The sequence below is a fragment of the Pinus tabuliformis genome, chromosome 8 (genome assembly GCF_031772625.1).
Source record: "Pinus tabuliformis cultivar Carrire ecotype Pingquan chromosome 8, CPIR1, whole genome shotgun sequence".
Lineage (NCBI taxonomy): Eukaryota > Viridiplantae > Streptophyta > Pinopsida > Pinales > Pinaceae > Pinus > Pinus tabuliformis.
The window spans coordinates 1,244,784,760-1,244,799,564 of record NC_142294.1 but is presented as its reverse complement, the minus strand read 5'-3'; the positions used below and the strand labels follow the sequence as shown (position 1 = coordinate 1,244,799,564).

Genomic DNA, 14,805 nt, shown 5'->3' with positions numbered 1-14,805 from the left:
TTTTGTCACACAAAATGTCTAGGCACCATGACAATGCTCAGATCGGGCCCTGTCACCCGGATCCCGAATCTCTCAATTTAAATTGTCTCCCTACAGCAGGCTAAGGGGGGTAGACCCTATGGAAAATGGGAATGAAGAAGAACTAGTTTGGAACCATCCAGTTCGGGAGACACAATGAAGCGATTAAGTACTTGATTAAGATTTAGCAAGACTTATAGGATTTGATTAGATTTTAAACGATTGATATCAGTGCCTTATGGAGTCAACGATCTTGCTAGGGAAATTAAGACCAAGTAATTGATTTGCAACTGCTGCTTAGATGAATGACCATTTTATATGAAATGTAGATCCTAAAACTAATGTGAGATGCAAGAATCTTGGTTAATTTTAGTTAAATGCCTATTTAAATATGAACCCTTCAATCCTTTTTGTGTTGAGCCTGATTTCGTAGTAATTGGCAAAGAGAAGATCAGGAGAAGCACACTAAGGTGTGATTAACGATATCTCTCCTGAAATTCTAACATATTTGGTGCCTCTGGCGCTGCAGAGAATTGTGGCTCTGACAACTGCAAGGTCACCATTTTAAGTACTATTAAAACAGGCTTCTCAAGAAAAGACAAATGGAAATCTATCTGTCTATCGACCAAGCTTATGCTTGGAAGTAAATTTTATCTATGCAAAGTTAACTTATATGCAAATGCACCGGAAGATGAGATGAAGTTAGACTCGAGAATGGGAAAACACTGATGCCGCAAAAGCCCTCAATTACCCAAATGAAATGCTCGCCTTTTTTTTAGATGAAGACTTAAGAAATAAACTCTTGAAGATACTATAGTTAAAACGCCAGCTTATTTCAAATCTTCTTGATACAATTTAGCTCAAAGAGAACAAAAACAACTTTGCAATTCAATATCAATGTCAACAGATGCTCAAAAAAAATTTACTCAGTTTATGAAACAAAGGATATGCATTTTATCACTATTCCATGACAAAGTACTTAATTTTCATAAATTAATTTTTAGGACAGCAGTAAGAAAAAAATTATGACAATAACAATATGACAATGAAAACAGTATGCTATCAATGATATCTTTATGCCAAAAATTTACCAAAATTTTTCCAAAGTTGCCCACATGAATTATAAAAAAAATTCAGTCTGTTGTGAAGTGATATCCGGAATTATATCAGATCTGATATACTTATTACAACCAACAATTAAAACATGAAATAAGCCTAATGATAAATGCCCAACTCAAGAAATTAATTCCCTAATGTATTAGACAATTTAGGAACTGATTTTAGGCTAACTCACATGAAAATTTTCCACTGTTATATTTCAAAATTTAGAAACAGAATTATTCAGAGATAACAGTGACCCAAAATGTATCTAGGCCAAATTCTTGATACACATCAAACATAAATGACTTATTAATGTATTTAGCAATTTTTTAGTTAATTTCAAACCACTTAGATGTGTTTTCCACCACTATTAAAAATGTATATGGCTGTTGTAGCAAACAGTGAGGAAAAAGTTGGTTTAGAGATCAAACCCTTAGGCCCTAGGCCTTGAAGATCACTTGCCCAAGTTGCCAAAAAATTTCAATATCTGAAACACAAATTTTTACCAAATTTTCTGCCAAAACCCACCAATGATTAGCTTCAGAAAATCAAATATTCAAATCAGAAATGGAGCAAGGGAATCTAGGGCCAATGAATGTTAGCACTAGGCCCAATAGAACTACCATTGGGCTAGGAGAAGACAAATCTGGGCTTAGGAACCCCAAAACTTGAAACCCTTGTTTTGAAAAAAATTATTTTGCTTGAGATCTTCAGATTTATTGCAAAATCTTTAATGACTATCCTTGTTAAAAGATTTGGGATAAGATATTTCCCTGCAGGGCCTAGATCTGTCTCAAAACCCCCATATCTTCTTGAAAAATCTCAGATCTGAAGATTTACTTGGTCAATTTCTCAGATCTATTCCTGCAAACAATCTTTGAGCCCAGATCTTGCCCTCCAGGGTCTAGATCTAGCTCATTTCTGAAGATTTACTTGGCTGATTTTTCAGATTTATTCCTGCAAACAATCTTTGAGCCTAGATCTTGCCCTCCGGGGTCTAGATCTAGCTCAGATATGAAGATTTTCTTAGCTGATTTCTCAGATCTATTCCTGCACACAATATTTGAGCCCAGATCTTGCTCTCCAGGGTATAGATCTAGCTCATATTTGAAGATTTTCTTGGCTGATTTCTCAGATCTATTCCTGCACAAGTGAAAAGAGAAAAACCCAATACCCAATATGTGCAAAATAGAGAAAATCCCAAAAACCCAAGTGTTAAAATTCAAAATTATGTTACAAAATTTCAGATCTACACAAGTAAATAACATATCTATACAAATAATTTACAAATCTATCAGATCTGAAGAGTATGAGTCCAACTCCGCTCCCAGATCTGATAATCTAAGGCTCTTAATAGCCAGATCTATCAAAATTTCCACAAAATATTTAAAATATTTTTAAATTTTAGAGAGGTACTAGCCCAAAAACACCCTGCAAAAAAAAGATTATCGTTAGATAAATCCTGAGGCTTATATGAAGTAGGCTCTTCAGAAAATATGTGTTGAGAGTTGGCTGGTCCAATCGAGGACTATCCCCAAACGCTCAATGAGAACTTGAGAAATCTTCTGCAAACACTAGATCAACCATCAAATCAAATAGAGAAATAGAACAACAATAAAATTATGAAGAAATAGAGATACCTGCTACTTCAATCAAAATTAAAAATGTTACCCTAGATACAACAAACTAAATAAGATACCTGTATTCATATTATTCTAAGAGAGCTATTGATTGATAGTTTTCACATAATATTAAGCAGGAATTAAAACAATGTTATCATAAATTCATGAAGAGGAACACTACAGCACGTTGAAACCCCAAATACTTTTGCATTAATTCAAAAAAGTATACAAGAGAGCTTGAGAGCTTAGTACACGATTCCGAGATCGGATCATACTAACTGACAAATGACCTCCTATTTAAAGATAAATCCTCCAACGGCTAGTTCGAGTGATCCTCATCAAAGCAATCTCGACCGTTGATGAGGATCAAAATTTATTTTAATCTCATCCGTCGAAATTTTAAATATTGAGGAAATTTCGAATTTTTCAATTAAACACATTTTAATTAATTCAAAAGTTAAATTTTTGAATTAATTTCCTCAAAATTTTGACTTTGACTTAACCCTAGGGACCAAAGGCATAAAATTTAGCAAAATAATCAATTAACCTTAGTCCCTAGACCTCTTAAAATTTAATTTTTTGAAGGACCCACGAATTTTGCCTTTGGAAAATTTAAAGTCACTTAGGACTTAGAATTAATCAAATTTTTTGCTTAGGATTTTAATTAATTTTGGCCAGAAAATTTAATTAATTAACCTATGAGGGGAAAATTATTTTTCTAACCCTCAAGACACTTTACATCATGATTTTTACATTTTTTATATCTCAAGGGGAAAAACCCATTTACAAAAGACCCTCACAGACTACCAAGTTCTGCGACACAAATATAATTTAACAAATCAAGCAATTTGTAATAAAATAACTTAAACAAATAGTTAGGATTATTCCAAAATCACTTTTACATAGATTTGATCTAGAACACTATGACTCCCCTAAGATCCCAGTGACAAATTCTATTCCGGCTTTGGGGTAAGGCTGAAGGAAAACTCTGCCGACTATCAGAGAATGGATCGGTGAGACAAAAAACCTCCCGGAATGTAGATCATCACCAGAAAAGTAGGTTTACCTAGGTGATTACATACACGACACGGATCTGCTAAGATTATTTACATTATACACATGCATATTGGGTTTACATTATAAGATGATCCTCAGGCTGATGATGATAGCTGGATGACAGGAACACATTGATAAGGCGCTATCCCTTTAGCGAAAAAGGGGGTGTACTGCTATGGGTCGTTGACACGTAGTGGTCAACATCTGGCTCTACTTGGGGACACGTTGTTGCACTGGAGGAATGTGAGAATCTAGAATTTGCATCCACGCAACATACAACAAAACATAAGTAGCGTCCATCCAAAAATCATTATATAACGTTAAGCACAAGAAATATATAAGCTCTTCATTTATTAACTATTCTAACAACATGAAATACCAAATCTAACTACAAAATGAAATATTGAAATAACAGGGCATAAGGTTAGAAATACAATACAACTGTGCCCCATGGCATCAGATGTGTTCAATATAGTTCAGACTGAGCATTTTCCTGCTTTTAGGCAAATCTGTTGGTTGTTTCTCATATGTGCCATGTCCAATCCTGCATACGGTAGGACTTTTTGCTATCCAAAAATCAAGTTGCTTGTGACCATCTGATGCATCAAATCGCTTTCTCATTCTCTTTCTCTTGCACTTTTTCTTTGTGGCAAGTTGTATCACTGATGATGTGGAACATTCTGCTTCAAAACTCTCAAATGAAGTATGCAAGATATGCATGACATGTCTTTCTTCATTCTGCATCTGCTTTGTCAAGAATGATGGATCAGTCTCACAGGTGTCATGAGTTAGAACTTGATCTTTTATGACTGCTGGATTAACCGTGTGAGCATCAACCTGATTAGTAATTTCCATTTTATCCCTGTCACCTTCAATTAACCACTTTTCAATGGAACAAAGGACCTCATAATAAGATGGAGCTTGCTGCAGCAGATATGGAGGCTTATGATGTGTTGACGTTTCCTTGTTTCTTTCATCCTCTGACTGATGCTGAAGTTTCTGTACATGTACTGTTATGGCATCCATCTGGTTAGAGTGTTCAACATTCATAGCACTGACTTCCTTGGCATGGTCTTCCTCCATGCTCAATAACTTATTCCGAAGACATATCTGATTAGCTTCCATATCTTGTATTACTTTGTCATTATCTGCTTTTATGGGCATCAAGCAATGTTGCATAGAGTTTATCTCTTTCTCATGATTTGCTTGTATGATAGTTAACTGATTATTATAATCAAACCTCATGATGGTCATTTCTTCATCCATAGTTGACAATCTGTTCTGAATTGAACTTATTTCTTCTTGATAAATTGTTTCCATGGCAATCATGTGATTTGAATGATTAAATTCCATGAACGTCATATTTTCCTCTAGGGCTAATAACTTGCTTTGCATAGAATTAGTTTCTCTACCATGATTAGCTTTCATGGTTTCCATTTCCTTCTGCATGTCGGTCCTCATATCCTCCATATTCTGAGCACCCTTTTCTACTACAGTGGTTACGTGATTAGAGTGTTTAATTTTCATGATTTCCATCTCCTTATCACGTTTTTCCAGGTGGGTGTATAAAGTCCTCATATCCTTGATGTAATCAGTTACAAAATTTTCTTGATTAAGGTCCATATTTTTTACCAGCCGCATTATTTCTTCTATAATTTGCTTATCATTTTCCCTTTCATTGTCAACACTGATTTGACAACTTGTCCCTATCTTCCCACTGTCATGGATTTGATTTGTAACGGTGCAAGTGGATGGCACGTTCTGATATGGAGAATTGTCTTGAAATCTTTCATCGATAGCTGGATCCTTCACAAAATCACTTTCATTCTGTTGCATAATTTTAGGGGCACAAGGCGAGCTATCTTGATAACCATATCTATCTTTAAAAGCATTGATGATGTCTTGTAAAGAAGCGAAAGAATCTTCAGGACAATTATTAAACCAATTCAAAGCATCACCCTCTAAAGAAAAGCCAAATAGATGCATTTTGACATCTTCATGATCATATTGGGGAGATCGACAATATCTGAGTATTGTATGAGTAAACCTGCATAGATGCTTTCTAACAATGACTGAATCACCACCCGAGAACAAAGACAATTTATGAATGGCCACTTTCGGAATATCATGGAGAACATCAGTAAAATGACACGGGGTAAACAAATCATCCATGATGAATTGCCTGAAGGAATAATGAGGGACCAAATGGATGATAAAGAGAGACCCCTGCTCAAGAAAATCAAGGGATCTACAAGAAGCGAACTTCTAGTAGAAATTCTTGTAAGAAATGAAAGAAGTGGAGTCGCCACTTGAACATGAGTATAACTCTAGAATCCAAAAGGCAACAAACAACCGGATATAGGGGGGGCTTCTTGTCTGAGAAATTATAATTGGAAGAAGTGGAGTTGCCACCCAAACAAGAAATGTACCGAAATGTCCAGGTGCTAAAGGTGTAGATGAAACGATTAATGAAATGACGAAAGATAGTGCAATGAAAAGATGAAATGACGCCAGGAAATGTTGTGTCGCTTGACAGGCTAATGAATGGCGGAAAATATGAGATGATTAAAACGAGGTCAAGAAACCAAGGACAAAAAAAATCCATCCCCGGTGGCAATTCCAAGGAGTGTTGACTTTGCTAGCTCGAATGAGAGATGAGAAAGATGAAAGATGAATGTCGTAGAGCCAAGGCCCAATAAATCGGTCGCCGACAACGGTGCCAAAAATGTTGGCGTTGCCGGTACAAATGATAAAGATGATATGAGGAGAATGAAGATAAAATGTCGTTGAAGCGTCGAGAATAAAATAACCCTGACAGCGACGCCAAAAAATGTTGTCGCACAGAATGTCTAGGTACCGAGACAATGCTCAGATCGGGGGCTATCACCCTGATCCCCAATCTCTTCGTTTAAGTTGTCTCCCTACAACAGGCTAAGGGGGGTTGACCCTATGGAAAATTGGAATGAAGAAGAACTAGTTGGGAACTAGCCAGTTCGGAAGACACAGTGAAGCGATCAAGTACTTGATTAAGATTTAGAAAGACTTATAGGCTTTGGTTAGATTTTAAACGATTGATACCAGTGCCTTATGGAGTCAACGATCTTGCTAGGGAAATTAAGATCAAGTAATTGATTAGCAACTGCTGCTTAGATGAATGACTAATTGTGATAAAATGCATATCCTATGTTTCATAAACTAAGTATTTTTTTTTGAGCATCTGTTGACATTGATATTGAATTGCAAAATTGTTTTTGTTCTCTTTGAGCTAAATTGTATCAAGAAGATTTGAAATAAGCTGGTGTTTTAACTATAGTATCTTCAAGAGTTTATTTTCTAAGTCTTCATCTAAAAAAAGGCGAGCATTTCATTTGGGTAATTGAGAGCTTTTGTGGCATCAGTGTTTTCCCATTCTCGAGTCTAACTTCATCTCATCTTCCGGTGCATTTGCATATAAGTTAACTTTGCATAGATAAAATTTACTTCCAAGCATAAGTTTGGTCGATAGACGGATAGCTCTCCATCCGTATTTTCTTGAGAAGCCTGTTTTAATAGTACTTAAAACGGTGACCTTGCAGTCGTCAAAGCCACAGTTCTCTGTAACGCTGGAGGCGCCGGGTATGGTAGAATTTCAGGAGAGGTATCGTTAATCACACCTTAGTGTGCTTCTCCTGATCTTCTCTCTGCCAATTACTACGAAATCAGGCTCAACACAGAAAGGATTGAAGGGTTCACATTTAAATAGGCATTTAACTAAAATTAACCAAGATTCTTGCATCTCATATTAGTTTTAGGATCTGCATTTCATATAAAATAGTCATTCATCTAAGCAGCAATTGCTAATCAATTACTTGGTCTTAATTTCCCTAGCAAGATCGTTGACTCCATAAGGAACTGGTATCGATCGTTTAAAATCTAATCAAATCCTATAAGTCTTGCTAAATCTTAATCAAGTATTTGATCGCTTCACTGTGTCTCACGAACTGGCTGGCTTCCAACTAGTTCTTCTTCATTCCACTTTTCCATAGGGTCTACCCCCCTTAGCCTGCTATAGGGAGACAACTTAAACAAAGAGATCGGGGATCAAGGTGACAGCCCCCAATCTGAGTGTTGTCGTAATGCTTAGACATTCTATGTGACAACAGGGCAATAGGAGAGATCCCACGGGACTAGGATTGAGGATTAACCCCCCATTTAATGCGAGGGAACAAAACCGTAGTCAAAACTCTTCCTTCTTCCAAGTCACCTAATAATCTATGCCCAATATGCCCAAGGAAAAACACGCATAAACACTCGATTGCACAATGAAAAACATACCTTTAGGATTGGATTGCCGACCTTCAAACAGATGCTCTTGACAGATGGGTGAGGGAACATATAACTGGTTCAGGGAGCGGAGATCAAATGGCACAATACATTGGTCACTGTCAAGGGTTGTTGGCTGCCAACTAAAGAGATGTCTAGGAGAAAAAATCTCCTATGGGGTTACCCACTTTGGTGGGTAACTAGAACCTGCTCTAATACCAATTGTTGGAAATATTGAGAGGAGGGTGAATCAGTGTTTCATTACTTTTAACAACTTTTAGCTTTTAAAATATTTGATGCACATAAATCATGAGATGCATATCTTTATACAAGAAACACTTACACAATTTCTCTGTAAATATTTTGTAAACGTCTTCATACAAAGTAGGCACCAACTTACAATTTTTGTAGGTGCCAAACTGCAGGAGATTTCAGTCCCCCTATCTGAGTACCAACTCAGCAACTTCATAGGCACCAACCTACAGGGGACTCTAATCCCTTCAACTGAGCACCAACTCGACAATTTATAGGCACAAACCTACAACTTCTCCTGGTTCACACAAATTTCCTTTCTTTAGTGGAGTTGTCACCCAACCATGCCACCCTTAGGTTTGCACCTTCAATATTTACACCTGTCCTGGTCCTTGGCTCTGTCGTCAGTCTTTCTGTAGCTTTCCTTTTTGTTCTTGACCTGCTCTTCTTGGCCTATTTCAGCACTAGTCTTCTCCCCTTGGTTCAAATTCTTGTTCCTTAGTCTACTCAACCATTAGTCCTAAACTTGATCTGATGATAGCACATTGTTTATACCCTGCCCAGAAACATTCTTCAAATCCTGCGTCTTGACTCCTAAGGTGTCACAGGTTCTCACAACTGAACTATCTTTTAGGGCTCTCCTAGCCCCTCAATGCCTTGCAGCCTGTGCACAATCAAGGGCCTGCTCCTAGCTGTAGGCCAGCTCTATTCATGGTGCTCGGCCCTACTCTTCCTGGTCCTAAAATACCTTCACTGCCCAGGGATATTACAGACTTCACACTAACTCAGATGTGCATAAAATTGTCCACAACAGGCCTTCAAAACTGTCACACATATGCAATATTCAATGGTTTAGGGCTCGGCCTACTCAACATGTTTGATGTTTGTTCTGACAGGGGTTAACAGCCAGCCCTTTACAAAGGTTCAGCCTACTTCAAAGCAAGTGTAAAGAATGCCCAAAATTCTGTCTCCTCAAGCACAAAAACTTGGCCTTCACTCCAGTCTACAATCCAGCCTGTCTGTGGCCTGCAACAAGGGTAATTCAGGCCTTCAACAAGGGCAATTCAGGCCTTCAACAAGGGTTGATTTCAGGCCTGTAATTCGGTCTGATTTTAGGCCTCCAACTCCCTCTCAAAACCAGTCTTAAACCTATCCCCAAAACAGTGCAGAATAGAGTCTCCTACAACCTCTGCAATCGTCTTTGTCTGAATTCATCAGTCTTCTTCTACAGCTAGTCTCTGTCTCCCTTCAGTTCCGCCCTGTTCTCCTAGCTTGGCCCTTTTCCTCAGCTCAAATCCTCTGGTCACCACTGACCTTATTTCTTGTACAAAAGTCAAGTTACTTTACTTAAATAAGCCACACAAGTAGCATATTTATACATAAGCTGTGGGGGTCTAGGGGCCAACTTGTCACCCTAAAAATTAGAGTTGGTTAGGCCTTAATAGTAGGGCCGACTTGAGGTCGATTTTAGTTGATCCATGTATATAATTAAAAAATTCATTTCTCTTCAACCATGAAGAGTTAGGAAGCATGCCACTTATCACTAGAAAGATCTCGAAAAATGCTAGCTCATTATGTAACTTTTCCCTTCATCAGGACTGCCTTTGACATCAATAACAATCATTTTCAACAAGAACTCGGGGCCTACAATGCAAGACTTGCTATTGGGTCACAAAAGAAGAGGAAGTGGTGCACATACCACAATTAGTATGGACATTTTGATGATGAATGCAAGGTTATCCATGCAACTTCTTTAAGAAAGTTTTGACCGCTCTCATTGAACAACAAGTACCTGCTAGACACACAAATGTAGAGATTACCAGTCCCACCTCTACAACTTTGCATTTAGTGTTCATGAACAAAGATCACACAGGCAATGATGAATAAACTTTGTTCACTTGAAATTGCTGCATCAAAGAATGGTTAACTTCCATAATTATGGACAATAGTTTCCAGAAGAATCTAGTATTCTATAAGTAGATTGTAGACCTAATGATATCAACAACATACCATCCCAAGCTATATCATATTGGATTGGTCAAGGAGTCGGGACAACCTACACTGATCAATAGGAAGTGTTCCTTTACCTTTGCTATTTGGTATGTCGGTGACACAATGCTGTGTAATGCCACTCTCAATTGTTCTGAGTTGATCCTAGTTAGTCCGTATCATTCTGTCAGGCATGTACAATATGAAGGCTAAATAAACACTTATAGATTGCAATAGGACTGTAAGAGATACAAACTCATCTCAAGCTCTCCTTCTACTGTCCCAGCTCTGGCTATGGATGAATCTGTGAGGGGCACTGTGTGTCCACATCATGATGTCCGTGTATTGACATGATTGTAAGCCTTATACACTTAGCACAAGCATAGTAGAGAAAAACAGTAGTTTTTCCTGAAAGAAGGATATTAACATAGTTGTAGTGTCACATGTGCACATTAAAATATATGGTTTTAGATTAGATGGAGTTTCAAGAATACTTAGCATAGGTACATTTTGTATTGTGAGGTTGTCTTACGAATTTTGATTGTCTGGATTCAGGATCCATCTACACTGGGGTTGATTTCTGCAAAAAGTTGTGTGGAGTGTCAATTATCCGAAGGTGAGAGTATTCATGGAGTCTACATCCATTCTACATTAGAGTTTTTTTCCCTACGTTATTATTGTTCGATGTAAATCTGTTATTAACAAATCAAATTCTGAATCCTGATATAATCTTCTCCCCTCCTGCATTTACTGTTTCTCGTTCTCAGTTTAACTGGTACGCTATAGAGAGGTACCAGAACTTAGAAACTCTCTAATTACCTGGGCCAAAATGTGTAATACATTTTGTACATCTTGACTTTCTTTATACTGCATGTGCTTTAAAAGTAACCATACTAGGAGAATGGGAGAGAAGAGACATCAGGTTTTTTCTTGACCGTGGAGTTCTTGACTAGTTTTTTTTTCATGTATAGTGGGGAAAGCATGGAGAATGCATTGCGTGCATGTTGTAAGGGAATCAAAATTGGTAAAATTCTAATCCTTCGGCATGGAGATAATGGTAAACAGGTTAGATGTTTGACGCAGTTAAATTCTGCTTATGTTCTATTTACATTCATGTTTCGTGTGAAGAATATATATATGTGTATGTGTGTATTGTTTTATGTAATTTGTAGTTCATTGCATTGACTTGCAGCCAATTTATGAAAAATTACCGAATGATATTTCTGAACGTCATGTTTTGCTCCTGGATCCCGTTCTAGCAACAGGTAAGATTTTTGAGTGATGCAGATGACCTTTGAACTGCTTTATTTCTTGAAACATTTCGTAGTGCCTGCATGGAAAGATTTTATGAGTGAAGATCAATCATTAATGAAGACTATTTCATGATTCTATTCTTTTTCAACCACACAGGTTATCGTGTTGTTTAGAAATAAAAAATGAATTCTTCATTGCAGTCATAAGTCGTTTGAGGATATGTCTAGGCTACACCTGAATAATTGGAATATCTATGAGTAGCAGTCGCACACAAATTGAACAGGTTAACATAGAAGACGATATATCACTCTGTTTCATGCTTGTTTATGGTATAATAACAAGAGCTTAAAAGGTTAAATAGACTCCTTTAACTTCTAGGTCCCGACAAGCTTTTTGGTTAATGATGTGTTCCATACGGTTGTATGATCTCAACGGCATATATAGGGTTTGGTTCTTGGTTATAAAATTAGCATTGACCGTTCAAATGTTATGGCACTTTGTTTAGTTTTTTTATTGTGATCTTAACAGGTATATATTTGTTGTCGTTTACTTCAAACATTATAAACGCATTTGGGTTTTGCATCAGGCAGTGACAATTCCTGTCTTATCTCATGCGCTTTTTGGTATGTGTTGTGCATGTACTTGAGTGCACATTAGGAAACTCAGCTGTGCACGCTATTGAACTTCTAATACAGAAAGGAGTGCCAGAATCGCATATCATATTCCTAAATCTCATCTCTGTAAGTAAACCTTGCATATGCTGTTATGTGAAATCTGTGGAAGCAACAGAACACTTTTCTCCACTTCTTTGTTCTTGTATTTTTTTAGTTTGTCTTTCATTCTGTTTTCTTTCAATGAACTATAGCCATATTTGAATCACGTCTTTCTTACAACAGTATGAAGTCTAACATATTCAGGGGACCTGTAAGAGTAAAATTTCATCATCTTGCAGCTTTTAAATTATATCTATATTTTAGTCCATTTCAAGCCTCTTCCTAAAAATTGCAGCATTGTATTACAGGCTCCCGAAGGAATTCACATGGTCTCTAAAAAGTTTCCAAGGCTGAAAATTGTAACATCTGAAATAGATGTAGCTTTGAATAAAGAATTCCGTGTAGTTCCTGGGATGGGAGAATTTGGCGATCGCTATTTTGGGACAGATGATGACCCTCCTGCTCCAACACAGGATGTTTTCCCCCCTCCCTTTGCCCAACAACGTTAAGGTTATTGGACGATTTTGTTGGGAGAAAGCATATTTGGAAGTATAAAAGGTTTTCTTTATTTATTCTTATCATCCCTTTGAATGATGGGAAATCACTTCATTTGTGGCATGGCAATATATTCTTTCCGGGTATAACTAATGAGATGTTCAGACCCATGAATTCTGCGTTCACAACATTTTTCTAGAAAATGTTCAAGTTAAGCTTAGCTGTAGCTGCCACAGTAAAATGTTTTGCACATTTTTTTAGGATATTTGTTTTTTCAGCACACATTTTTTTTAGGATATTGGCTATGTAATGGAGTCTCCGGCCATGCGTGCAGCGTAAGTACAAATTAGTGATCCCTTATTTGTATCAACAATTATGGCTTCGTTCACTGATTCTTCTCAAGCTTCGGCAATTTGACTAGAAGGAAGACTTCTCGTAGACAATTGCAACAATTGATTGGAAGCTGAGACAAATTCTGTAAAAATGATCATGCAATATTGAGTTTCAAAGACTTTATGTATATGAGTAGAAGGGCAGCGCATTTTGGGTGCTGGTAGTTTCTTTTTATAATGGATGTATTATTTCGATTGTAAGAAATAAAACTGTTCATATCAATCAAGAGATTAATAGAAGTGCTTTCTACTGTCATATTGGACTTTCTAATATCATTTGAAGAATAAACAATCATCCAAGTAATCACATTAAAAAGGTCCTTAAATTGGAAAATTCTTTGTTTTGTGACTATTGTGACCTGAATACTAATGTATTTATTTTTATATTGGGAAAGGTCTAACTAATCAACATTTTTGCCTTTTTTTTGGTTGACAGAATCCAGAGGTAGAACTTTTCATGGGATTGTGAATTTTTATTCTCTAAAATGCAATTTTGAAGATATAAATGGATTCAATTCCTTAAAACCCTTGGAGCAATTGGATTGTACAGATTACAAGACTCAAACTTACCGTTCTAAAAAGTTCCGGCCAGATTTCAGGCAAAATCTAGCTGAACATATCCTGATTCCTCAGAAATGATAAAAAACGTCAATTAATTAGACTACACTTTTATTTTATGCTAATATGGATAACATTTTTAATAATTAAGAATGTGTAACGGTCTTGTACCAAACATAGTTTTTTTGTTTTATGAGGTTCCAAACTAAGTTTTATGTATGGCTTTTAGTATTTGTGACTAGCTTAGAATTCTACGTGGGAAAATTGTTATAATGATTTACACAGATGCACATAGTACTACCGGTTTTGGTTATGAGCTTATTGAATCCATGATTTGTGCATGTGAATAGTATAATCCTTTTTGAAATGCCCATTGTTTCCCGTCATAGATTATGTTTTATGATGACATTTTATGCATTCAATTCAAGTAACAATCTTGCCAAACCAATTTCTGGACATAGAAGTAGAAAGCCACTTGTCATAATAAGAAAAAGTAGAAAGCCAGTTTTAAATTACTTGTCATATTAAGAATGTCATTTGATAAATACATAGGAAAACAAATCTGTAAATTATTGAAATACAAAATGCATGATGGTTGTATGTGATATACGTTGACCTGAAGTTTTTGTTGTAAATTTGTATATATGTTAAGTGTGATTGTGTCTTAATTATTAAAAGATTTATTTTGAAATAATTTATCAATGTGATAAATTGATGAATGTTTAATGTAAATTTTGTATTTATAATGTTATTGATACAATAAATATTTGAAAACTGATGTTAAAGTTACACTTGGCTAAATGAGTTATGGATACAAGTGAATTGTTGATATTGATTACCACTCAATAAGTCCTAGGAATTTAATATAAATGATTAAATTATTAAGATCATGTAATTAATTGATCATTAACTTCTCTAAATGACAAAAAATTGTCTTTGAGAGTGGAGAAGTGGAGCTCATAAATGAGATAGTAACTACCTACCACTAGTTGGGTGAGGTGGAGGTAGTTACTAACTACCGAATAATTGCTAAGAGAGTAATCCTCGCTTTGA

At 36.3% G+C, this 14,805-nt stretch overlaps 1 protein-coding gene across 6 annotated transcripts in view; it reads left to right on the top strand.

Moving 5' to 3' along the window:
- The window catches only part of LOC149239891 (uridine kinase-like protein 4), a 316,084-nt gene extending 302,634 nt beyond the window's left edge, over nt 1-13,450 (top strand). For 4 of the 6 annotated variants that reach the window (XM_089373576.1, XM_089373577.1, XM_089373574.1 and 1 more), the window contains 5 exons: nt 10,896-10,956; nt 11,312-11,405; nt 11,533-11,605; nt 12,252-12,334; nt 12,616-13,450. In XM_089373576.1, coding sequence (XP_089229702.1) covers nt 10,896-10,956; nt 11,312-11,405; nt 11,533-11,605; nt 12,252-12,334; nt 12,616-12,816 — 512 coding nt within the window. In that variant the 3' untranslated portion in view covers nt 12,817-13,450. Of the gene's footprint in view, nt 1-10,895; nt 10,957-11,311; nt 11,406-11,512; nt 11,606-12,251; nt 12,335-12,615 lie in introns of those variants that run through there. The other 2 variants (XM_089373575.1, XR_016246465.1) reach the window with 2 other exon arrangements.
- The last annotated feature ends 1,355 nt before the right edge of the window (nt 13,451-14,805 follow it).